Genomic DNA, 26,759 nt, shown 5'->3' on the forward strand with positions numbered 1-26,759 from the left:
TTCGGTATAAGACATATAAATGAAGATGATGCAATGAAGTGCTCAGCCAAGGCTGTGGAATATCATAGAAGAGTTCTTCGATGATTTTCAAACACATAAGTACCAACTCAGAGAACTGATTAGGGTTTTATTGTTGACCAAACCCTAACTTATCCCAGGAGTGTTTAGAAGATGAGGGACTATACACACACAATAACCAATGACTGAAGAGTTCTATGAATGAGTCAATACACACTCCTTTATATCTTCTAGAGCATTAAGTGCATCTTCACACCCCACAGACTGGACACTCGACCTATCAATTTGATTAAATCAATATATTGATTAATCTATATGATTATATGTTAAACTAACTTATAAGGTCAATCAAGGTTACTGAGCCAGTGGAATCGTTAACTAGACTAATACATCGGCCTAGAGGCTCACACACAAATGGTCGTTTGGACATCAGAAGATATACTTAAAGTTTGGGGGGTTATGAAAAAATACCGCTTAGTATAAAAATGAAAATACCCTGAACGAAAATATAAAATTGACTCTTCAGATTTTCAACATTTTGCGGCTGACGAGGCTGTAGACCTGGTCAACCTTCCCCCATTCAACCTTGAACAGCCTTGAGAAGAGTTGAGTCACATATTTTCTACATTTCCCTCTTCATCATCTCTGCTATCAACACCTCCTGCATCTTCAAAATGGCTTAGCTGCATCCAACTCTTGACGTGTATTGTAGCACCTTCCCCCCAAAAATAAAATCCCAAAGCTTTTATCAAATTAAAAAAATTAATATAAATTAAGAAATATATAAGAGGGTTCAGCTCACAAATACAAGGAGGATGTCGGCTCCAGGGAGACAGATAAACTAGCTGGTAAATCAACTTGACTAGACTGGTATCAGAACAGGACGGGAAAAGACTGGAAATGAACCAAACAGAAGTTTAGGTAAGGTATTGGTAGGGAAGGACATGATCTGACCAAAATTTGGTCAGACCGGACCAAAGTGGAACTGTTCCTTAGCCTTTGTAGGGCTGATCGACTGTTTGGTCTGAGTCTAGTTCGCACGTCGAACCAGAATGAAGACGGTTCATATAATTATAATATTTAATATTATAATATAATAAGTCTCTCCCTCTCCCCCTATCTCTCTCTTAGACCCTACCTCTCTCACTCTCTCCTCCTCTTCATCTCTCAGTCTCGCCCTCGTGCACTCTCTCTCTCTCACCCACACACACCTTCTCTCCTGCTCTCCCTCTCTCCGTGTTTGAGTCTTACTCTCTCCCCCTCTCCCTCTCGTCGGCTCTCGCTCACTCTCTCCCTCTCAGTCTTGTCCTCTCAATCTCTCTGGCTCACCCTCTCTCCCTCTCTCCTTCTCATTTTCTCTCCCTCTAACTCTCTTGCCCTCTCTCCCTCTCATTTTCTCTCCCTCTATCTCTCTCTCCCACTCTCCCACTCTCTCTCTCTCTCTCTCTCTCTCTCTCTCTCTCTCTCTTGTTTCTCTCCCACTCTCAATCTCTCCATCGAGTTCTGTCTCCCTCTCTCTCTCTCCCTTTCTCTCACTCTCACTCTCTTCCTCTCTCCCTACCTCTCTCTCCCTCATTCTCTCCCTCTCTATCTCACCTTCTCTCCTACTCTCACTCTTGCCCTCTCTCCCTCCTGTTCTCTTTTCTGCACTTGCTCTCACTCTCTCCCTTTCTCTCGCTCTTGCCCTCTCTCCCTCCTTTTTCTCTTCCTGCACTCTTGCTCTCACTCTCTCCCTCTCTCTGTCTTGCCCTCTCTCCATCCTGTTCTCTTCCCTGCACTCTTGCTCTCACTCTCTCCCTCTCTCTGTCTTTCCCTCTCTCCCTCCTGTTCTCTTTCTCTCTCCTCTCTCTCTCTCACTCCTTGTCTCCCACTCTCACTCTCTCCCTATCTCTTTCACTCTCTATCCCACTCTCACTCTCGCCCTCTCTCCATCTTGCTCTATCCCACTCTCTCTCTCACCCTCTCTCTCTCTCTCTCTCTCTCTCTCTCTCTCTCTCTCTCCCCCTCTCTCTCCCCCTCTCCCTCTCTCTCCCCCTCTCCCCTCTCTCTCTCTCTCTTTTCCCCTCTCCCTCTCCCCCCCCTCTCCCCTCTCTCTCCCCCTTCCCCCTCTCTCTCTCTCTCTCTCTCTCTCTCTCTCTCCCTCCCTCTCTCTCCCCCTCTCCCTCTCTCTCTCTCCCTCTCTCTCTCTCTCCCCCTCCCTTCCTCCCTCTCTCTCCCCCTCTCCCTCTCTCTCTCCCTCTCCCTCTCCCTCTCGCACTCCCCCTCTCTCACTTTCTCATTATCAAACACTACTTTGGCAACATGCAGATTAAATCTTGCTAGATGCAGTGAGACGACCAAGTAAACCTGACAATGACTTTCATATTGACTAGTCGCTATGAATGACCGAGCTCAGACCGAGACCAGACAGAACTTCAGGTTTAGTTTAGGTTTTCAATAAAATCGGACTGATACCAGACTGTCCTTCCCTAGGTATAGTTCTTTGCTAAAAATGGGACTGTTCCTAGACCATCCAACCTTAGTTATGTCATAACATGATGGGTAGTCATAGCATTATCCAGTATTGATAACGTTAGGGTACTGTACAACTCTGTTGTAAGTAATTTGATGCTGATGAGTACCATTGGTGCCGTTAACCACATCTAATACCAGTTCCTGATACCACTATCCATCACTGGTATTTGAATGGCAAACCTTATCAGACAGTACAGTTTCATTTTTTAAGTGATAAAGTAAGGGCTCCGATTCATTTATCAGTCATCATGAAATACTTAGGAACTTTGGGAAGATATCAAAATTAAAATAGCCACCATGAAGTTATTTTCTAGAAGACCGGGATACCACCATTTATTTTCTTTCATTTATATGCATAATTTCAGAAAACCTTCTTAAATGAAATATGTTACCAGTTTGTCGCAGCCTGATAATTCAAAATACTGTCTGGGGATGATGGAAAAAGAGTTTTCAAAATGGGGATTATGTGGCCTATTTTTGCCTGGAATAAGTAAATGGTACTACAAATTTTATTAATCACATTTTCTTTCATATGACCTGGAAACAACATTTCCACTTTTTGTTTCCTTTATTCTTGGAATTTTGATATTGATTTCATTAAATCACTAACTGGACAACATTCTTTTTTTAATTTTCTCATTCAACATAATTTTCAGCCACAAAAATCCACAAACTTATTTGTCATAGAACAAAAACAGATAAATAAGTATGTATTTTAAAATGTTAAATATTCAGAAAACATTTGATTACTTCCCTTCGTTCACTAAGATCAATTAAATAATTAAAAATGTGACTCATGTACAACTAGATTAGTAGGTGTATAGAACTTTTATTCATGTAACACTTTAACATGCTACTTTGATATTGCTGAAATGAAGGTCCTAACTAATATATGTTGTATTGTTGCAATAATTTAATTTAATGAGTTAATAATTTATTTCATCCCCCAAATGATGAAATGATGAATTAATATCTTATTATTTTTTAATCAGGGAGTCCGCGCTACATACATTAGATATAAACAAATAATCTAAGAATCTATCATATAATATCAGAAGGCCTCATGTTTATTCATTATGATAAAACTTTACCTGGAAGCATAAAATTCAATGATTAAGGTCCGTCTGCCAAAACACAGTTACAATCCCTTTTTTCTATTTCTTTTTTGTTATTTTTCCTCTATAAGTCGAAAGGGCCTGCAATTATCAGCACATGTCGATGTACAACTTGGCATGTAATTGAACAAGCTGTTATTTTGTTTCTTGATTCTCTTGTCCTCTTCCTCACTCTCTTAGGGTTTCTAGAGATTCTATTTTCAGAAACAGGATTAATCCTGTCGTCATGGAGGATGAGAGCAACATATAAATCAGGCAAAAGGCAAATATCAAGGAGAAATTATATTTTCAAACTAGGAATCCTTAGTAAAACATTGACATGAAATACCATTTGGATTTTGAATGAGGCCTCAAACAAAATATGGATTAGGATTTGTCCTTGTCCATGATAAAGACGACGAAGGGACGACTAGTCCTCGTCATCACCCTCGCCATTCATCTTCACCAGAATGACGAAGTCATCATCGACATTGACACTCGTCTGCGCTTTCGATGACTTTTAACAAAAAAAATCATCATCATCCTCATCATAGAAATTGGTGATGAAATGGACAATGCTCACATATTCTATGCAGCCGTATAAATATTTCTGCTGATTCATGGACAACATGGCTGCCATGTTGAATGTTGACAATTTCATGATCTGGGCAGTTCAATCATCACAGAGTGATCAATGGCCCACAAAACAGGAGGATTTAAACATAAGTCAAACTGGATAGAATTACTTTGCCGAGATGCTATTTATTCATTTGTAATAAAATTTGAGGTCAGCGCAAGAAATCAGCGAGAAAGTATGACTCAAGACGATAATTTCATATGATGTCAACAAAAGATTCTCAACCAATAAATAAATAAGTAAAAAAAAAACTTCTCGCCATCTCAACCAATGTTTTTTGACAATGTTGACAATTTCATAATCGTCTGGAACCCTAAACTGGATCTGGGCAGTTCAGTCATCGCAGACTGATCAATGGCCCATAAAACAGGAGGATTTAAACATAAGTCAAACTGGATAGAATTACTTTGCCGAGATGCTATTTATTCATTTGTAATAAACCTTGAGGTCAGCGCAAGAAAAATCAGCAAGAAAGTATGACTCAAGACGCTAATTTCATATGATGTCAACAAAAGATTCTCAACCAATAAATAAATAAGTAAAAAAAAAACTTCTCGCCATCTCAAGCTGTGTTGATACATATAGAGAATAGAATGCCGGGAAATGCCAATAAATCCTCAAAATTTGGCATCAACCTCAACATTTTGGCTACAAAGACAAATCATAACTGATGACACAATTAGACTCTTCAATTCTTATTCATTATATCCCAGAACCTGATCTCCGCTGCTGCACAATGACGTCATGGGCAGAGTAATAGTCCGCTATGAGACGGTACATGTATGATGGGTTGTATCCTCCCCTGCGATGATGACGAAAAAAAATATAACAGAAATGGCCTGAATGAGCTGCTACTCATACCCATAAAAAGTTGTCCAAATTGGTAAGCCAATGAATCTGAGTACCCATTACGGTCATACAAATTAAAAATTGAACTTCAGCTCCTCATCAGTGAAAACGTTAAAAAAAAATCAACATTTGAAAGACCAATGCCCAGATGTCACAAAAAAAGTTTTATTTCCTAGTTTGTGTGCTCTAATAACAATTCAACATTGAAATATTCCAATTTAGTACGGAAAAAATGTAGCAAACTTTAGCAATTTATCACCAAAGAAATCAAAGTATCAATGCTTTGTCATTTTTCCTAGTTTCTTTGTCATTTCCCACTAATTTAGCGCAATATTTTTTTTTGAATTTAGTCAGGGAGAAATGAATCAAATTTAAAGGAAAGATCTGACTTACGTCTCAGTGATGAAGAGGCTGACAAGATTTGGCGGAACATAATCGAATGCCGGGTTGATCACATGAAGAAGAGGGGCCCCATTCCTGCTGCCGAAATCCATACAGTCTGAGAATTCGCCAAAATCCAGTAGCTCGGATGGAGACCTCATTTCGTTCAACAACACCTCCGGATTGTGGGGATAAAGTGGGCACATCTGTCACAACCACCAGATTCTCAAATCAGATAAGGGAATCATAAATATAAAATTCAATCCTGTACAATATAAAATTACAATATTCCATCGTATCACGAGAGTAATAAGCTAGGCTGGAAGTCCGCTATACATCTTGATACTTCGATTATGGTGTCATCAGGAGAGTGATACGATTCTACGCGCCCCCAGGGGTATCTTAGTCAACTCATCCCAGGAAGGGTATTTTACTCATTTGCCTTCTTGGGTGCCATGGATAATAATCGGCTATGCTGAAAGTACAGCAAACATTCAGATACTTTGCTCCAGATGTCATCAGGAAAGCAGTTTAACCCTATGCCCCCATGGGTATATTAGTCAAAATCACCCATGACGGCATTTTGGTCACTTACCTTCTAGGGTACTGTTACGATCTCCATGGAGATCCAACAAACTCATGAAATGGGATGAGGGAGAGAGAGGAGAATGGGAGAGATAGAAGATGTAAGATAGAAGAAGAGAGAGAGATAGGCGACCGATCCCTCAAGAAACTCCGAATCGAGAGTTCTTGCCCTCACGACAGCCCGATGCAGCAACTTGTGACAAGAACCACAAGTTGATCATTCATCAAAAATCCCTCTCATGACCTTACAAGTGGATCATTCATCTGTTATCTTATCAAAACTCTAACTAAAAGGTGATCAGTTCAGGGAAGTCATTAGAACGGTCATCCTCCGCTGTGTTGTTCTATCGATTTGCCTCGTAACCAGTATTGGAGAGTAAGCAACTAGGCCCATACCGGATAACTTGAGTTATATTGCCTCTGATTATTCTGGAGCCACTAAAGACTTCTATTTGGCCCTCCACCTGTAACCGACTAAAGATATCAAGGATAGCATTACTAAGCCAGTAATCACTGAGTAACGATATTAAGGTTTTTCTTTCAAACCCTAAATCTACACTGTTGCACTCAGGGATGAAAGACCCTTGCAGTGCTTGACTAGAGTAATTGGCTACACGGAAGATTCACTAATATCCATATACTTTGCTCCTGATATCGCCAGGATAGTGATGCTATCCTATGCCCAAAGTGTTTCTTAATCCATTGACCCCAGGAGGGCTGTTTTATCATTTTCCCCTTAAGGTGGTTTCCTTTGGAGGGCAGCAAAAATAGATTGAGAATTAATACTTTTGCCACCTCGTTGCCCTCCAATGACTTTGTACTTCCCCTCAACCCTCTGTTATTTGCTTACCCTACGATCATCTCTTTATCCCTGGCTCTTCACCTCGCTTCCCCCTGATTAAATCCTTCCCTCGTCTTCAATTAATCTCTCCTCTATCCCCTCTTGTTCTATCTCTTCGTCAGGGAAAAAGCCTTTCATTAAAACAAAACCACATCAAGGTTTACATCAGATATTATTCAAACAAAACAGGGGAAGAGGGAAGAATAATTTAACCATATTGGACTGGGTGTTGTTTAATAATTTAATTATTGTAAAAACATCAACCTTTACAGAAGGTAAGCACAGGAAGAGGATTGCTGAGAATGGTTAGTTTCAACATTAATACTATTTTTTATAGCATTATCCTTTTAAGTAAAGATAATGCATTAAGAAGCGACTGACATGTGAATCGTTAATTTTCTAGGGAGAGAGTTTCAGACCTTATGGCTACCGGCGACAACAACAAAAGGAACGGCATGCTTCTGCGCAGCTAGGGCGACCATGTTCAGCCCGACCGGTGCCATGATTCCCCCGTTGGCCATGATTGCATGAGCACCGACTATCACCTATTAATAGGCAAACCATGACATACACGGAAGACATATATCATGACAATGGAAGAGATAATCTGGTTCTATCTTACCATGTTCACCCGAGAAATCATGGCAAAAACGGCAGAATCAGTGATAACTGTTGCCTCTAAGCCTTTGGCAACGAGCTCTTTGGCAAGAACATGTCCTTGATATCTGTTTAAACCAACATGTCAGAGAATCAATTATGGGAGACATAGATGATGTAGAGACATAAATGTTGAGATTACACAGAGTATATGTTTCACAATAATTTCAAGTAAGCTCACGTGCAGGGTTTGCACCCCAAGATGATGATGTCAAGTCTTCATCGTCATCATCTTGGCTGAAGATGATGACAAGTCTCCATCATCTCATCATCTTGGCTGAAGATAATGACGAAGACAAAGGTGGGGGGAGATAGAGGAGAAAAATGAGATATAAAGAGGGAGCAAGAGAGAAAGAGGAGAAGAAGTGAGATATAAAGAGAGAGATAGATGGCGGGACGGAAAGAGGAAGAGATAGATGGCGGGAGGGAAAGAGATAGAGAGGGAAAGAGGAAGAGAAGATGGCGGGAGGGAAAGAGAAAGAGAGGGAAAGAGGAAGAGAAGATGGCGGGAGGGAAAGAGAAAGAGAGGGAAAGAGGAAGAGAAGATGGCGGGATGGAAAGAGAAAGAGAGGGAAAGAGGAAGAGAAGATGGCGGGAGGGAACGAGATAGAGAGGGAAAGAGGAAGAGATAGAACGCAGGAGGGAAAGCGATAGAGAGGGACAGAGGAAGAGATAGATGGCGGGAGGAAAAGAGATAGAGAGGGAAAGAGGAAGAGACAGATGGCGGGAGGGAAAGAGATAGAGAGGGACAGAGGAAGAGATAGATGGAGGGAGAGAAAGAGATAGGGAGGAAAAGAGGGAGACAGACATAGCGGGGAAAGATAGAGAGAGAGAGAGAGGAGACATTGAAAGAGAGGCTAGAGAGAGAGGAGACAGTGAAAGAGAAGCTAGAGAGAGATAGAGAGATTGAAAGATATATAGAGAGGAGAGTAACCGTCATTTAAATATTTTAAAATATATAATAATTAAATTAACATTCTTTTTCGTCCCCTTGTCATCTAAAGTTGTCACATCATCATCATCACCATGAGAGGACGATCATGACAGTGACAAAATTATCATTGTCCTCAAATCCAACCGGTCACATGGCTAGATATAAAATAAAATTGATGTATACAAAAAAACGCGTGGATTTGGACCTTGGAGCACCTTCTGCAACAAATACGCGATATGATCGGTTCTTTTCTTTGGCAGCACAAAGGAACTCCTTAACCGTTCTTGAACGTCCCAAGGTCAATATTACCTCACTGGGAAAACAAGGAAACTCTAAGTTGCATTAAGTGTACGTACTCCAAGTAGATAAAAGACATATCCAAATAGATAAATTGAGAAGCTTGTCAACCTGGGTTTCAATATGCACCAGGATCAATGAATGCGACATCATAATAAAAACGTAGGATATAGAGCGTCGAGTGACACCTCCTTCACCAGAGTATTAGAATGTTTTAAAATCTAGTAAAATGGCCACAAAACCAGTAATTTGCGAGTAAAGATCAAAATTAATCATATAACAGCATAAAGATCAAAATAAAAATAGCAATAGATGGTATTAAAGGCTCACAAAAATACATGAAGATATCAATTTCAATCTCTCAATTTTGGGTAGAACATATGCCTTGATATAATTGGCGTCTGATCAAACTTGACTCATATACCACACATACACAACAGCGGATTTTCTCAGTGAGAGAAAGAAGAGGAAAGAGTTCATAAAACCGATAAAAATTTCTTCATAAAATCACAACTTTTCCATGCCTCACTACCTTGCGCTCAAAAACATTTATTACAGATAAAATCTAGAACAACTATTTGAACACTATTCAATTTACTAGTATTCTCATCGGAGAAGAAAATTCTACACACTACAGTTTTTCGTAGTATACCCTCCACTAGGCATACCTTTTCGAGGATAATATTAAACGAAAAATATTGGAGCCATAAAAATGTGGCAAGGGTTTTAGAAGAGTCTTTATGGAGTCATTAGTGGACGAGGGCAGGAAATAACTAGAATTCACTCCGACCAGGCTGATTGGCTTCAAATTATTAGCACTAAAAGACTAACACAATTGAAATTGATTCGGAAATGAAGAAATGTGATTGTACAATCAATAACAGCCTTTCTCATTGAAATTAGCGCATCGGGCAGCGAACTAAGCATGACACACTATCAACAACGTGACTGCACCAGCAGCCCCTAATAAAATAGCAATTTATAATCACAAGAAACTAGATCAAAAATGAAATTAAGGCCCGTACTTTTGATGAATATGCTCGACTGCTAGCTCAGATATTTGCTCACAGCAAGTATCAATGTCGCTAATGAGCTCGTTGATAGCTTCAATGACTGCATGTTTTAACCTCCTCGTCCTCAAGCTTTTATCAGCTGTGCATCAAAAGAGCATCAAAGGAAAAACTAACTTTGAGTTCCAGAATAATTACCATATCGTGTTCCATAACCAAAGAGAATAAAAAGTAATTGAAGTAAATTAAATATATATATATACATAAAAGAAAACATCATACATCTGCTTCTGCCTTCAGAATCCCCGCCAGAAGAGGAAGGGTGGGGGACCGTTGCCGAATCTGGAATGCCCTCCAGAAGCGTGTGCAAAGAAGGAGCTCTTAAAGCGCTTCTGGCAGCCGCAGCTGCCACTGCAGGAGATGCACCCAGATGTTGCTCTTCACGGTCTGCAAGGGTTTCTTCATCATCGCTGCCAAATCCAAGCCCTTCCAATGCAGACGATGTCAAAGAAACATCTTCCTCTCTGATAATATGCAGTACACGACTCACGATATTCCCCACTGCCAGCTCTGTCAACCAAAGTTTGGCACCTCAATTTCAGTTGATAACCGCAAAAATAGTAATTTGACTGACAATAAGACTAATTCGGAGATAATTAATTGTCAAAACATGTCCTTAACCTACGCTACAACTCGAGAAAGATTGAGATCTGCGGAGACAAGGAGAAATAAACGTCGTTCTCTCTAATTAAATGCATCAAACGTCTTACGATATTCCCCTCTGCCAGCTTTGTCAACTAAAGTTTAGCACCTCAATTTCAAATGATAACCCCAAAAAAATAGTAATGTGATTGACAATAAGACTAATTCGGAGATAACTTATTGCCAAAACAAGACTCTAAACTCCGTTAGTACTCAAGAAATATTGAGATCTACGGAGATGAGATATGATAACATGCAGGACGCGACTAAGATTATTACCGACTGTCACCTCTGTCTACCAAAGTTCTCCACCTCAAATTCAATTGACAACCACAAAATAGAAATGGAGTTCAAAATAAGACTGAAATCTTCAAAATTAACAGCAAAAGCAAGCTTTTAAACTCTGTCAAAACTCAAGAACAACTGAGATCTAAGGGCATCAGTGCGACAGGAAATACCGACGGAATTGGCACTGATCAGCTTCTCGCCGACGGACTTAACCGCATCGATTAAAGCAGCGGCCTGATTTGTGTGAGGAACTCTCTGCTGAGAAATCACTTGACGGAGCAACTCCGCCGTCAGCTTGGCGCAAGCATGCGATCCCTCAATCCTCCTGAGCGAACACATTGACAATGTCACAGAAAAATTATAAAAAATCCAAAAAATTCAAAATCAAATCGCCAAATTTCTCGCATCAGAGGAGCCGAAACAACTTTGAAAAAAAAATCCAAATCCAACGCGAACAGCTCAAAAATCAGGTAAGAACGAGATCGAAGAGAAGGAAATACCGCCGCTTCAGCTTGAGGACGAGGTCGTTGACGAGTTCGTGCACGTCCGGCATGGTTTCGAAATCGCCAGAGTCGAAATCTCCCGAACGAGGAAACGAGGAAGAAGGGTAAAGAATGATGCCGAAGAGGACAGGAGCTGCCTCTCGCTTGGTCTCTTCTTCCCGGGCTCTGATGACGTGTATATATATTGACCTCGAATTCAGCCTGGTTGGAGGGAAATTGTGTTTCTGTCCTTTTTATGGATGGGACGAGTGGTAGGATTTATCGGACTCGGGTTTTGCTGTAATATAATACTGGAAGGTTTGCTGGGCCGGTTCAGCCCGGTTCGAACCGGAAAACCGGGCCGGGCCCCGGCTTTTTCTTCCCCCGGTCCAAAGCGTCGTTCGTACTCGTTACGGCAATAGAACGTCTCTCTTATTTCTCTCTCCTCGTTCTCTCTCTTCCCTTTCTCTCTCTTCTCTTTCTCTCTCCTGTTGCTTGCTCTTATTTCTCTCTCTTCTCTTTGTCTCTCCTATTGTTCGCTGCCTCGCTCTTATTTCTCTCTTCTCTCTTTCTCTCTCCTATTGCTCGCTGCCTCGCTCTTATTTCTCTCTCTTCTCTTTCTCTCTCTTATTGCTCGCTGCCTCGCTCTTATTTCTCTCTCTTCTCTTTCTCTCTCCTATTGCTCGCTGCCTCGCTCTTATTTCTCTCTCTTCTCTTTCTCTCTCCTATTGCTCGCTGCCTCGCTCTTATTTCTCTCTCTTCTCTTTCTATCTCCTATTGCTCGCTCTATTTCTCTCTCGTCTCTTTCTCTCTTCTGTTGTTCGCTCTTATTTTTCTCTCTTCTCCGATTTGTAAAAGGGTAGCGAGGGCTACGGCCAGACGGAATCCGATGGAGCGTATTCTCGTGATTTTTCTCAATCAGATTCTTCCGAGAAGCCTATTTTTATGAGATCCGATTGATCGTTTGAGTTCCTATCAGAAATGATTGCTACGGGAGTTCGTTGGGAGAATGACGAATCCAATTTTTGTTGCCTGTGTCCTGATTTTGAAAGCTGATGCTTCGTTTTTAGCGCTATGACGTTTGCCTGAGGATCGATGGCATCCAGCTCACATTCTGGTTAGTGTTTCTCCTTTGCTTTCCATCAGTTCGTGATGGCGAAGGAATTCGATTTTTAGGCGTTGTCTCCTCTTTAATCGCCGAAACTTCTCATTTGATTAGAGTTCGTGCATTCGATCAATCATCACTCGTTGGTTTGAATTTAATCGCCGAAATTCATCGACTGCAACTTCTCATTTGCTTGGAGTTTGTGTATTCGATCAATCATCACGGATTGGTTTGAACTATATCGCCTAAATTCTTCGACTAGGCCGAATCGGTGTTTCCACTGGAAACTGGTCGCGGGAAGACATTATATTAGATTAGCCACAGTTAAGTGTGTAAAATTCAATCCCACTCTCTGATCTGATCAGAAGAATGCACATTATATTTTGTTCTTAAACCAATTTTGTATGTCAAACATTGGAAACAATCTACAAAAAGTACGATGCGTTGTTATTCTTTGCCGAGAAGTATTCAAGATTTAATGCGCTGAGGATGTTGAAATGGAATTCGGAGGATTGATTCTAACTCTATTCGGTACTGATTCCCTTATGTTTGATTTGTTTCTTTCAAAATATTTAGCTTCTTTTCTCGTTAGGATTAATCTTCTACCGCAGCTAGGCATTTGTGGTGACTTCTCCAGATGGGATCTTCTGGACATAATTTGGTGGATTACACGAGCGTAGGGTTGTTAGAGGATACCTTTAATTTCATTGATATTTATCAAAAGTTAATGTTTCAAGGTTGTGGGGTTCTGAGCTTCAGAAGGTTGGACTTTAGGTTACGGAGTCAATTCTTCGGAATATGCTGGGGAACTTCCCAGAGAGAACTGTGTTTCAAATAAACGTTTTCTTATATGTTTCAGATGAACATAAATTTTCAATGAATTTGTGTAATGTCCAACTCCTTCACCTCACTCTTTCATGAAGAAAAATCATTACTTTATGATTTCTATGATTTTGTGGTGTTTATCTTTTATGGTTTTGACCTTCTCATCGATTGATCAATGCTGATATACTAGATTTAATATCATGTCGCATTGTAAGAGAATACCTTTAATTCTTGTTTAGTGGAGGCAATTTCAAGCCTGATTTATATTTTATAAATCTAGAATATTATCCACCATAATATACAAAGTTTTATTAAACATACAGCTTTCATTGAACTTTTCCGGTTATTTAATCCATCCAATGAACTAAATTTTATCACTTTTAACATTGTTTGTTGTCGCATTTGGTAGGCCCACTGGATCGGCTGGAAATTTTAATGAAGAAACCAGATAATAGATTTTGTGCCGACTGTGGCTCCCCAGATCCTAAATGGGTGTATGTATCTGGCTCCGAATTATTTTTTCATTATTAGATTGGTTAGTTTCGTCTCACATATTCAGATTAAGTAATATTGTCACTGGGTTATCATCAATATTAAATAAATCGGGTAAATTATAGTTTTCCTCATTTTTACCACATTTTAAGCCTCAGCGTTTCAAATGGCAATAAATTTTAAAAACTTTTGGCAACCATAGTCGTTTATTTCCTTCTAGGGATTTGTAATTCGTGCGACCAGTCATAATTTAGTGCGGTGTGCAGTGGAGTTCAAATTACAAACCGCACATCACTCACCCACTCAAAAATCTCATCGTACACCGAACAGAAGCCTATGCCATGCGAATGTGCTTCTCTGTGCGAATTTTTTAATAAATAATTATTTCCTCCCTTCCTCCCGAGTCTCTTTCACTCTCTTTCGTGCTCACTCTTCACTCCTTTCTCTTGATTGTTCTCTCTGCCTCACTCACTCACTCATATCTCCTTCCCTCTCTATCTTGTGTGCTCCGCTCCTTCTAGCTTTCTCTTGCTCGCTCTGTTTTATGGAAACCTCTCTCTCTCTTTCTCTCACTTGTTCTTCTCTCCCTCTCTATCTATGTCGCTCGCTCCTCTCCATCTCTCTCTATCTCACTCCTCTCTCTCCCTATCTTGCTTGCTCCTCTCCTCTCTCTATTTCACTCGGTCGTCTCTCTCTCACACCCATCTCTCTTTCTCTTCCTGAATTGTCCGATTTTGTGTGACGTGCAATGTGAATTTCTGCACAAATTTGCACTGCACCTGACAAGGGGGTTTATTGTGATCGAATTTTCGCGCACATGGTGCGAAATTCTCACTGCACCCCATGCCCTTCTCTGTTTCCTTCAATGCCTCATATGTTCATAAAAAAATTGTCGTTGATTTTCTTCTATTCCTTCCATGCCTCACTGTGATTTCCTTCTAAGTCGTCGATTATTGTTTCATGAAAGTTATGTTATTTAGGTACTTAATTTTGGCCAAAATAACTCATGTCAATGAACTGCTGTGATATTCCTTGAGGATATTAGTCATTGAACTGTATGCTTTTGTTGGTTTGGTTTACTTTTACTCTTTCCTGCCATTGAACAATTTTCTTGCCTAATTCAGAGAAAAATCAATGTCATGGGACCTGCAGGAAAAGTTTGTGGCAGATACATGTATAATGACAGGAGAATCCCTTTTCTCTAAATTTCTCATTCCAAGCCATCTTGATTCAGTGCGTTAATATTTTCAGAGGTCGATAGTGCCCTATTTTTTACTGATTTGTCTGATGAAATCAGGTCCTTCAATCTTGGCGTCTTTATTTGTATAAAATGCTCTGGTGTCCACAGGAGCCTTGGTGTTCACATATCAAAGGTATTTGTCTGAATAAATGTAATATAAGTGCATAAGTCAATTTCTTCATTTTCAGTACATAGTTTAATTCAACCATATTTTATGTTTTTTTTAATTATTAATATTCGTACAGCTTTTGGTGGGAGCGGAATAAAATAAATGTAGAGGGTCTCAAAATTCTGAAATGGGGACAATATTGCATTTCTTATTTGAAATATCAAATAAATGAAAAATGAAAAAAATATATCGTTTCCTCCGCAGGTTCTGTCCGTAAAACTAGATGAATGGACCGAAGAACAAGTGAATACACTAATTGATGGTGGTGGGAATTCCACAGTAAACATGAGATACGAAGCTTTCATTCCAAAGAACATCAGCAAGCCCGGGCCGGATTCTTCCACTGAAGAACGTTCTGATTTCATACGGTCTGAGAATTCACAAATCCCATCCATTTCACTGAAATTCTAAAATAACCCATTGAAAAAAAAATTATCTGACTTTCAGAAGAAAATATGATCTGCTGCAATTTCTCGGCCCCAGTAGCGACCACGACCATGCCCAGGAGGAGACAAACCAGGCAAAACACCGTGTGGGGGTTCGCCAGGCCTTCCGTCATAGCTGGCGAAGAAAGGAGGCGAAGAGCTTCTCCACTGTGAGTTCCCCCCCCAACACCAAAAAAAAATTAATTTTTTTTTTTGGATTGATTTCCAGTGGGGAGATAATTATTTGCAGAGAGGGATGGTGGAGTTTGTGGGCATGATCAAGGTGAATATCTTCAGAGGGACCAACCTGGCGATCAGAGACGTGGTGAGCAGTGACCCCTACGTCGTCCTCACTCTGGGCCACCAAGTAAGTTCACTTTCTTCTGTAAAACGTATAATCTTTTTCAAGTGCTCAGTTTAAGAGTAATATGCATTACACCTCTACTTAATTCCAACAAAAAATTTGTAACTAAAACGAGTATAGATTTTATTTAAATCTCTATGATTGACTCCAAAGTTGATTTACTTGGCATTGAAATACTGAGGGGAGATGCCAAAGAGAATTTTTATTGAACATTTAAATAAGTTTTCTCTTCTCAGTCGGTGAAGACGAAGGTGGTGAAGCGCAGCCTGAATCCAATCTGGAACGAGAGCCTCATGCTGTCTGTTCCCAGTCCAACCCCGCCATTGAAACTGGAGGTGTTTGACAAGGACAAATTCAGCACAGATGACCGGATGGGCGAGGCTGAGATCAAGATCGGCCCGTTGGTTCAGCGGCGGGAGAAGATGATAATCCCGCTCCAAAACGTCGAGTCCGGTGAGCTCGAGATCGAGCTCGAGTGTGTCCCCCTCCCTCAGTGACCCTTCCCTCTCTCTGATTCAGTTTATTCCGATGGCAGATGACGAAATAGACTGATCGTCTTTGATGTTGACGATTGGGCGTTGACCTCGTCGACAATTGTAAACTAACATATATAGACGACAGACAGACATTTATCCTCTACCATCTCTCATTTAAACTGAAATTTAGCTAATATGATGGTTGACATCAACTCTCGGCGGCACCTGCCAATGACAACTGCCTACAGTGGCACGTGGCCCCCGTGTAGAACACCTAAAGATTTGAGGGCCACAAGAACCCTCTCCTCCATGGCGATGCTATCTTACAATGGTTTGCAGTCGGCATTGGGGATCAGATCGGATCGGATCGTTTGAATCTTGATCGAAAGATTCGAACGAACAAATGCCGATTCGAACAGATCTGTTCGAATCTTTCGATCAAACAGACCCTTTGTTCGTGTTCGATCGAAAGTTTCAAACGAACAATTTGGTTCGTTCGCGTTCGATTGGCCATTTGTTCGAACTTGTTCGAACAAATTCGAACAACTTGGTCATTGGCCGGCCATCGCTGGCTCGCGTCCGCTGGCTAACCCAGTATTGCAGGAGCTGAACTGAACACCATATCCGGAATCGAACATTCGATCCGAACAACGTGATCGAATCGGATCGAATTCAAACATTCAATCGGAACAGCCATCTTGTTCAAACAATCCAATCTGAATGGATCGTGTTCGGATCGGATCTGAACTGGACAGATCGGTGTTCGGACTCGATCGTTCGAATGCCCGATTCGATCGAACATTCGAACGATCTGTCCGAATCCCCGACCCCTAGATTGTAGTCATTCTTCAAAAGCTCTACCATTATTTGTCTGCTGGATAACGTTCGCTCCCATGCCTAAAATAGCGTGCCGCTGCTGAATTTCGCTTAAATGACAGTTGCCGCTGACAGGCCACATCAACAGTCAGGGGTACGCCTCGACAAGACCGGCCTGCTGCAATCCCATCAACATCACCATCACCATCAATTTAAGGCAGGGTTGGTTGCACGGCCCACAGCCTGGGGGGCCCACAGCTGGCCTTGGCGAGCTCCCGGAATTGGGCACGTCTGAGGAAGTTGGCGGGCTCGGGGACGGGAACGAGGAGCCTCTCGACCACGGCGGAGGCGGCGTCAAGGGAGCGCTCGTCATCCGCCTCGACGACGACGTGCGGGTCTTCTTCGTCCTCGGGCCTCGAGTGTTTCCTCCCACAGCCCCTGCCACGAAGCTGGATCCTGGCCCCAGTTTCCCTCTCAAGCTGCTTCTGAGTTCTCCCCTTGGGCCCAATTAGGAGGCCCACAAAGTTATAAAAAGGGAACCTTCTGGAAGGTAGGTAGAGCTTCCTCTTGAACATCATCCTCTTCTTTGAACAGTTCTTCTTGTGGTCTGATGGAGGACTGAAGGTTGGATTCTTGAGGATGAGCGCCTCGAGGATGGCTTGCTTCTCTGCCATGAGAGTCTTCGATCTGTGAGATCTCAGCCGTCGGTTGATGGACGCCAGCCTCTGATTCAGTCTCTGAGATTCTGATTCGGTTCCATGGACTTGGAACAGATCTGGGAGATGCAAGGGGCCGAGGATCTTGAACCGAGATCCGTCATCTGGCCGCGTCGTCTTCCTCCGCTTCGTCGCTGGACAGGAGTTTTGATCGATTTGCGGTTGAGGACGAGATTCAGCGCTCGAGGAAGGGGATGAAGGCGGTCGCTTCTTCTGCCCCGATCGCGGTCGACCTTCGTCCGTCTCCTCGGACATTGCGGATTGATCGCTGCTTGAATTTTTGCCCCGGTCTGGCTGCGACAAGAAGGTGAGCGAGGTAATTTCTTCAGAAAATCATAGAAATCAAGAACTGGTGGACTGCGAGATCGATTCACCGCAAGAATTGTAGTTGCCGGCCACTTCCACGGCAAGATTGCTGCCAAATCGTTGATCGATTTCTTGGCGGCGACGAGCAGGGATGGAATCCCGCGCAGATTCAAAACGAAACGCCGATTGAAGACGAGGACGTGAAAATATATAGTAATCAAGAACTGGAAAGAACTGGTGAACTGCGAGATCGATTCACCGCAAGAATTGTAGTTGGCGGCCTCTTCCACGGCAAGATAGCTGCCAAATCGTTGATCGATTTCTTGGCGGCGGCGACGAGCAGCGATGAATTCCCGCGGAGATTCAAAACGAAACGCCGATTGAAGAGGTGGACGCGAAAAAATATAGTAAACAATGCGATTAACGGATTGTAGGGACTAACGGATAGTCTGGAAGAAGGTTCTAGACTAAGGACATGAGTTTAATTAAAAGAGTTTAGAGGGTTTTTTGGTCATTATGACCATGTAAAAAAAACCATGTAGAAAACCTCATATTATGTTCACTCCAAGAAATCCCTGTGGAGATGTCGTCACCATTCGGTATTCGTCCCGATATCCGATGTTGGACAGTCCATCGCAAAGTTTGCAAGTAAGACGAGTACATGATTTGAGTTTGGCCACGATTATTCGTCCTTCTTCAACTGACCTTGTAAAGTCTCTAATCTGTTGTGGATGGTTTGTTTTGCATTTTCTGTCAAGTCAATGCATATGTTGGCATAATTAGCAGTACATTTTCTGAAGGTCTTGGCTAACTTTGATTATAAAAACAAAATAGTTCCTCCATTTAACTTCATTATGCCCCTTGTGAAGCACTATCCCTCTCTCATTTTCCCAATGGCTCTCCACCCCATTAATGATTATTTGACATTCAAGATAGTAGGATGACAATTGATTGAATGAGGACAACGTGTAAAAAATTGTTCGCTTAAAATATATTGATACTTATTCAGGGACTATTCCAGTTATCATAAAAACATGAAGCCCATTGAGTAGGTCAAAGATGGCGCATGTCGACTGTATACATTTGGTGTTTCTTACGTAGATCCAATGCATCATCATAATGCAAATGGTTTTGTGTGAGCATAGCATATCATGAATACTATTAAAAGTTAACATGTTTCGCAAAATGGAAAAGAGATGTTTATGCATGAAAAAATGGAGGTGAAGACCCTAAGGTTCTATATTCTGTCTACTATGCTCTTGAGTGCTGTCCATTTTTCTAGTGAAAGGAGAGGCCATTCCATCCAGGGTTTGCGTTGACTTGGTCATCCCTTGCGTAGTGAAATGAAATGGAGATAAAAAAATATTACTATTGTGCTATGAAATCTATTCTCATAAATATATTGTGATCAAAGTTCATCTTTATTGAGAAATGAACTAAGTTGTCAATATTGGCTTCTAGGGCTTTGATTGCCACAACAATTCATGTAGCAGAAGACGTTAAACAAGCAAACTCTAAAACCAACGATCAAATCACCTTGGTTCATATTGATAAAACTCAAGACTGTTCATGTGTTAAGTTGTTCATAAAATTCATATACTTAAAGGATATCTTTGAGATCTAAAAGACCATTTGTGTGTCACCTTCTTGGTCCATGCATCAGTCTAGTTAATTACCCAACGAGCTTTGGAAAACCGAACGCGTAGCTGATACCACTGGGTGAGAAAATTAGAAGGGGTGGAGGAGAAAGGGGCAATCTGTGATGCGTCACCAGCGTCTTCCTTCTTCACCCTCCCTTCTTCACCCTCCCATCTTCCTGATAGAGGAGGGGTGAGACCAAGTAAATGGGGAAACGATACATTCACAAAAACACAATTACCTGGTCTGTTGTCTTAGGGTGCCCATGCTTCCCTTATAAAGGGAGGTCAACAAAGAGGGGGAAATTAGGGGTCCATTAGGGGGCCCTTATATTGCCCCCCCCCCCCCCATTAGAAAATAAAGGAAAAAACAACATAAAAAAAAGGAAGGGGAAGAGGGAGGGAGTCCAAATGGCTAAGGATCCCTCCCTACACAACGACAAGACACACGAGCACGGGCAAAATGACGGACGTGTCGCGATGCGATGTAGACGACTCGATGATTCCGAAAAAAAACACGAAACGAAACTAACGAATATGGCGGGAAATCAAAATACGATAGATGCGCCGGGTGTCTTCGTTGGCGCCATGGCGTGGCGCTTCTAATGAGCGCTTTATTGGCTCATTATGGCATTGCAATGCGCGATATCATAATGAGCAAATCATTATTTTGAAGAGATTACCTGGCGCGGGCGGCGAGGAGTATGTTCTGTTTTTTTATTCGCTTTTTCGTGCAATAAATGCATGCGGAGAATCGATCTTTCAGTGCATTTATGAAATAAGAATCTTCCACATAATCAATGAATGAGGAATCGATTAGCCACAGGCATTGATTGCATATGGTAATCGATTCCGCGCGCATTGATTGAGGAAAATGAAAAATGAGAAAAACACACATGCTTCTTTTCTTAACTTTTTATAGGAACGCAGATTAGGTGATGTGGCGCCGTCCTAGCCACTCAAGAGGAATAAAAATCAACAAATCAATGCTCCCTTTGAAAGTGCACACAACGACGTGGCAGCACGCGATCCGGGGGCGGAGAAAACAAGGCAAAGAAAAAAAAAGGTATGTTCTAGCTGCGTGGAGGAGAGATAAAAATCCAATGGCTAGGAGTACTCGTCAGTAAAATGGTGATATCTTGAGATCAAGCCGGTCCAATCGCTCTCAAACTTTGAGGGTAGGCTTGTCTTTCACTCTTTACGATCCACACAGTTGGATCTTGAAATAGAGCTCGCGAAGAAAGGGAAATTCATTTTGGAAGCTCTCCCCCAAGAAATTGGCGAGGAAGGACACGTGCTGCTTTTGAAGTTGATACATTTTGGTTCATTATTCAAAGTTGTAAGTTTCTTCTTCACTGTTTGAACTTCTTCTTGAACTATTCTAAAATGCCAAGGCATGGGTGAAATGTACATGCCCTGGGAAATTATTTTTATGGTGATTAGCATTGCAATTTGATTTTGATTCAAGATATGACTCTTAATTCTTAGTTCTAAATTAATTTTCATCTCAGATTGCATCTTAGATCTCTAGATTAGGGTTGAATTTCATCTTTAATTCATTTTTTCCCAAATTCTTCTATTTTCTCTTTCTCGGTTAATTCGTTTACTTTCTCTCTCTAGATATAGAAATTGATTATTTTAAAGTTCAATTCAAGATATAAAAAACCTAAATCCAACATTTCATTGAAACATTCATCCATCTTCAAGCCCAATTTAAAAATCTTTTTCCTGCTCATAAATTCCTGATTTTAGTTCATAAAAAATTGTGTTGATAAATCAGATTGATAATATGGATTAAGCTGATTCAAATATCAAAGTTATCCTATCTAGAGTGTCTTGACTGAAAATATTAAAATCATTATTAAGATTTTGCTTAATTTTGATTAATTACAAAATAAAATTAAACACAATTAAGGCCCACTAAATTAATTCATCATTGAATTAATTCATTTGAATTAGCACAAAAATTCTTTCAAAGGGCCTCCCTGTGGTTTGACCCCTTTCTCATCCTAAACTTTCTATATTTTGAGAAAGGGAATTCTATAAATTTATTGCATAAGCTTAAATCAAATTTAAGCTTATCAACTGTGTTCTCAAAAAGATATGTATTCAAAAAGATATGTAATGTAGCTCACTGAATTTCAGGTGGTAAATATATATTTATAATTCCCCTTTCTTTCTATTCTCTCTTTAATCTTCAACTTCATCTCATTTTTCTTTTGAATATTTCGCACCTTATTGCTTCTATAAATCTTCTAACTTTTCTCGATTTAACCCAAACTATCTGTCTATCTATATCCAAAAAAAATTCCTTTCCTTCAAAACCTATCACACTTAAGAATGGAAATGTGTACCTTTTGATGATTCAAACCTCAGATATTTTCCCTCTTATCTTTTCCCTTTGAATGCTCATTATTTCTCTTCTTTTTCCAACTTTCATCTTCCTCTTGATAAACCTGAAATCATTACAAAAAGAGAAAATAAATCCAGATGTAACAAGAATGGATAATTAATCCTTGATTCTTCCTCTTTCATTGTTTGCTGATAACACCCTAAGTTTCGTCTTTTATTTCATGCTACTAGCACAATTTTATGCATTTAAAGAGCTTAAAATGGGGTTGTTATCATGTATTTACATAAAAATACTGTTTTCAAGTGATTTCTGATTTTTCCCTAATTTTCTGTTAATTTTATGAATTTTAAGGGATTTATTTGAGCTTGAAATAATTATTTTTGAATGAAAATGGCAAGTTTAATATTTAATTTTGAGATTTTTTAGTATGGGGATGAAACAGTGAATTTTCTAGAATTTTCTAGGATTTTTTAGGATGTTATTGGATTTTTCTGAGATTTATTTGAGGAAGAAATGCATTTTTTCTAAGAAAAAAAGATATATTTATAAGAAAAAAATGAGTATTAAGATTATTTTCAATCTTTGAAGCACTTTTAGTAAATTTTCATTGCAATGATGCCCTCAAAAACAGCTCTCGGTTGTGGTTGCAGGAGTAAAGATATCATTTAAATTATTCTAGGGTTTTATTGCAATTATTTAATATTTGTTTTAATGTTTTTAGGAAAAACCAGAGGAGAGAGAATGCGCAAGGGGTATATACACAATTATTTTTGGGCGGCGTCGGGCGGCAATTTTATGTTTTAAAAAGGATTGATGTGTAAAATGGCAGGGCGACCCTCGTTGGCAACGACGTGGCCTCATCAAAGCCGTCGGATGAGAATCCGACGGCGGGTAGTGATAGCGGCCACTGGCCGGTAAGTTTACCGCCTGTGCGGCGCATACAAAGCGCACGCACGGGCGTTGGCGTGGCGAACTGCGAGTGGATATCGCAGTGAACAAACGCACCTTAGGTGCTTCGCGCAATTTACGGTGCTTATTTTTTCACCTTTTCTCTTTCTTTTTTTATTTTCCCCAGGGGGTACGTGGCGCAACGAGAATGCACCCACTTGAAGAAGTTGAAAGGTCGCCGCCAGTGAGAGGACGACACCTCAGCGAGCGGTTAAAAGAAAAAAGTTATAAATAAATGATTCAAATCCAATGGCTAATATTGGTTTAAATTCATTTATTCATAACTTTTGATCCAGAAGTCCGATTGAGATGACTTTTTTATGGATATGCTCGTCTTGATCCCCTCTTTCTATCTATGGTAGGATCATTGAGATCAAGCCTACATTGATAGATAAAAATTAATTTCTAATTAGGGGTAAAATGGTAATTTTTACCATTTACCTAGGTATAAAAGCCGAATTTTGAGAGGAGGGGGTCATTCTTGATGGTGCTCTATCACAATCGTAAGACAGAGAGGAGCTCCAGCTTGGATCAACCTATCTGGTACCTTTTTCTTCTTTGTATTTGAACTTTTGGTGTATTTTGGATGTTGTTAGTTGAATTTCTTAATCTTTCTTCTTGATCCCTGTCTGAACTTTTAAATCGCTTGGCTTAAGTGGAATGTACAAGCACTGACCAGGATTTAGAGGAGACATTGAGAGATTTCCTAGCTATTTCAAGTGCATATAAATGAAAAATATAAAAAAACTTATAAAAAGGATTAACATTCTGGGATGTTAAAATTTCCATTTCATTATCCAATAGAGTAGTTATTACTGAATTGTCAAACCTAAAGAACCAACCAAAACACTTCTAAAATTTCTTCTTAATCTCTCTAATTGAATTCGTTGATGCTTTCAATTGGATCAATTAATTCAACTTAGAGTCCCTTATTTCATCTACTCCTCTCATCTCTTCTACCCCCCTTTCCAAATTTCTCATCTAATTAGGGTGATTTAATCTCTGCTGAAGATTAAATTAACCCCAATTAGGTTCAAATTATTCAAGAAGAACATCAATTGGATTCCTTACTAGCTTCCCTTGGACGACACTCGTACTTATCACTACACATCTTAAGTAGAGTTTTTAAAAAATTTATTGTATAAGCTAAAATTGACAACGACAAGGGTTTAAAATTGCATAAAATTTAACCCTATAAAATTTAAAATTGGCTCATCAGTTGCCTCTTGAGAGATGATCACAATGGGAGAAAAAGCTTGAAGGCTTTCTCTATCTGTGTTTGGAGATTTTGGTTGAAGAGAGAGTGCCTGAGGAAAAACCTTTCAAATTCAAAAAACTAGTGCTAAAATAAGGGGACATTCTTCTCCTTTAAGAAATAGTTGGTGGCAGCATTTAAGGCAGAGAACTTTTGAATTAAAATGAGATAACTTACATTCATTGCCCTTTTATTTCTTTTACCAGAACAACTTTGTGGAATAGGTATTTTGGGAATTCTAGAAAAACCCTGAACTCCATAAAATGGCATCATATTGTGCAGGTAAATAAGAAATCAATATTATAACATAAAGGCAAGGTAGCATGGTCAACTGTCAACTTGTATATATTTTTTTGATGTGTACAACCTACATTCTCGAGTACTTGTCATAAAATTACGAAAAAATATTTCTTAAAAGCTTATTTAATATATCACATACTTTATGTTGAAAACTCCTAATGATTTGATCTTTATCAAATATAAAAAATGTACAATTAATTCGTTTATGATTGACTTAAAAATGAGATGCATAACTTAACTGATATTTAATGTTTCAATCTGATACATATCTATTCAGAGAATTATGTAATAAAATATATTGCATTCTTAATTTATAAGATAAATTTTGATTTAAATATCATATTTTGATTCACTTTGTATTTTACTGTAGAAAATATTTAGTGAAAATCACTCAAGGTTACCCGTAAAGAGAAGCCATATCTTGGGCAATATTTTTGACTCACCAAAAAAATTTTAATTGATCTAAAAATTAATAAATATAGTAAAAAAAATTAATATATAGTCTACCATGTAAATTTGGAGTCAAGTTTTGTTGGTCTGATGCATTGAACTTACCCGCTAAGTTTAATATGACAGGGCATTCCTTGAGCATAGGTGATGTGTGAATGCATGAGATGGTTTTGAATTTCCGACTCATCCAAAAGATCTCTGGACATGATTTCAAATGGTTTTTAAAATACAATGGTAATTTATTGATAGAGTTCCACGTTTGGACCAAATTCCATGTAGACTTCATAAGGTAAATTCATCAAAATCCATACATTGAGTTGAAATCAATGGCCTTGAATCTTTAAAACTATAGGTCCTATTCTGCCGAGACTGCGATTATTTGAAGATACATGTGAGATCCTAATGTTCTATATTTATTTTATTTAATCATCTAAAAGAACGAAGAAAATACCATGATGAATCTCCAACTCACTTTTTTTTTTGAAGGCTAAATATGTAGGAAGAAAATTCAAAGACAATTTTACGACATTTTGGCACCTGCACTATTAAATGAGAGGGCCTGGATGGATAGAAGAAGATATATGAAGCTCTCATTCTGGATCGTTGAATGTGAAGGTTTGAAATTTTCACTATATGTGTCATTTTTTTATAATTCCTATGAAGTAACTTCTCTTTAGAGTTTTGCAGATTTGAAAACCCCAAAGGTTCATTTTGGTGATTGGCTCTGATTTCAAAGTATTCCCTGATATATTTATCAAGTTGTGACATGTATCCATGTAGCAGAAAAAAGCAAGAGTAAAACTTTTTCAATGCCACATGAATAATTTTTTGTCATTTCAGTCAATAAGTGACAATACATGTGCCATCCCAATCATAGATTTTTATATCATTAGCTGTAATTTTAATCAACAATCACATTCATTGAGTCCTTCCCTTAAAATCATGTATATTGTGATTGTAATCACATCCTTTTTTTTGGGACGCGTATGCCTAAGCATAAAAAACGGCACCAGTTCATGACTGAAAATTTTGGCATCACAATTTGTGATCCACAAAGGTCATATTTTTTAGTGATTATTTGTGCTACTGCTTAGAAAACATAACTGATTAATAGGCATTCTAATAAATCGGATGGTGACACATGGTGAAAGACACAATTGTAAAAGCAAAAAAACTATGTAAATAGGATAAAGATCATTAATATTATTATTTAGAAAGATTATATCAATCTGAATTAAATTTCAGAAAAAATACATAAAATACTAAAAAAATACTTAAAAACCAAAATCTGATTTTTCAAATGGATTGAATAGATTTAATCTTGATAAACACATTTATAATTGTTGATTAATTTAAATGTAAAAAAATCTTCAGATCAATGCAATAATTTTTGTGCTGGCATAACACATCAGTCGATAAGTAGGTGATAAACTCAAAATTAAGGTACATATACATCATTGTGAAATTGAGTTTAATAAATAATATTTATAACACTTAATTAGGTAATGATGAGTAAGGGTGGTCTCCATATGGAATGGATATTAGGGGAGGAACTCTCTCGATCGGATCAATTCAAGAATGTGAGAAGAGGTA

The 26,759-nt window shown here is 39.4% G+C and overlaps 2 protein-coding genes across 5 annotated transcripts; one reads left to right on the top strand and one right to left on the bottom strand.

The window, feature by feature from the left end:
* Window positions 1-4,768: 4,768 nt before the first annotated feature.
* On the bottom strand, window positions 4,769-11,467 carry LOC144711850 (NagB/RpiA/CoA transferase-like superfamily protein). Its single transcript, XM_078585951.1, has 9 exons — window positions 11,308-11,467; window positions 10,978-11,132; window positions 10,100-10,387; window positions 9,833-9,959; window positions 8,716-8,823; window positions 7,542-7,644; window positions 7,339-7,464; window positions 5,506-5,699; window positions 4,769-5,065 (listed from the first exon to the last, which is right to left on the bottom strand). The coding sequence occupies exons 1-9, from the start codon at window positions 11,358-11,360 to the stop codon at window positions 4,966-4,968; spliced, it is 1,254 nt and encodes a 417-aa protein (XP_078442077.1). The 5' UTR covers window positions 11,361-11,467; the 3' UTR covers window positions 4,769-4,965.
* Window positions 11,468-11,793: 326 nt separating this feature from the next.
* Window positions 11,794-18,985, top strand: LOC144711859 (putative ADP-ribosylation factor GTPase-activating protein AGD11). Of its 4 annotated transcripts, none has more exons than XM_078585963.1 (7): window positions 11,794-12,406; window positions 13,629-13,713; window positions 15,009-15,084; window positions 15,325-15,488; window positions 15,568-15,715; window positions 15,796-15,912; window positions 17,324-18,985. In XM_078585963.1, the coding sequence occupies exons 1-7, from the start codon at window positions 12,385-12,387 to the stop codon at window positions 17,711-17,713; spliced, it is 1,002 nt and encodes a 333-aa protein (XP_078442089.1). In that variant the 5' UTR covers window positions 11,794-12,384; the 3' UTR covers window positions 17,714-18,985. The 4 variants fall into 4 exon arrangements, with proteins under 4 accessions (XP_078442089.1, XP_078442114.1, XP_078442095.1 ...); XM_078585988.1 differs by lacking the exon at window positions 17,324-18,985 and adding an exon at window positions 16,146-16,548 and having other exon boundaries at window positions 11,822-12,406; XM_078585969.1 differs by lacking the exon at window positions 11,794-12,406 and having other exon boundaries at window positions 13,648-13,754.
* The last annotated feature ends 7,774 nt before the right edge of the window (window positions 18,986-26,759 follow it).

Source organism: Wolffia australiana, chromosome 1, assembly GCF_029677425.1.
Source record: "Wolffia australiana isolate 7733 chromosome 1, ASM2967742v1".
NCBI classification, from domain to species: Eukaryota; Viridiplantae; Streptophyta; class Magnoliopsida; order Alismatales; family Araceae; genus Wolffia; species Wolffia australiana.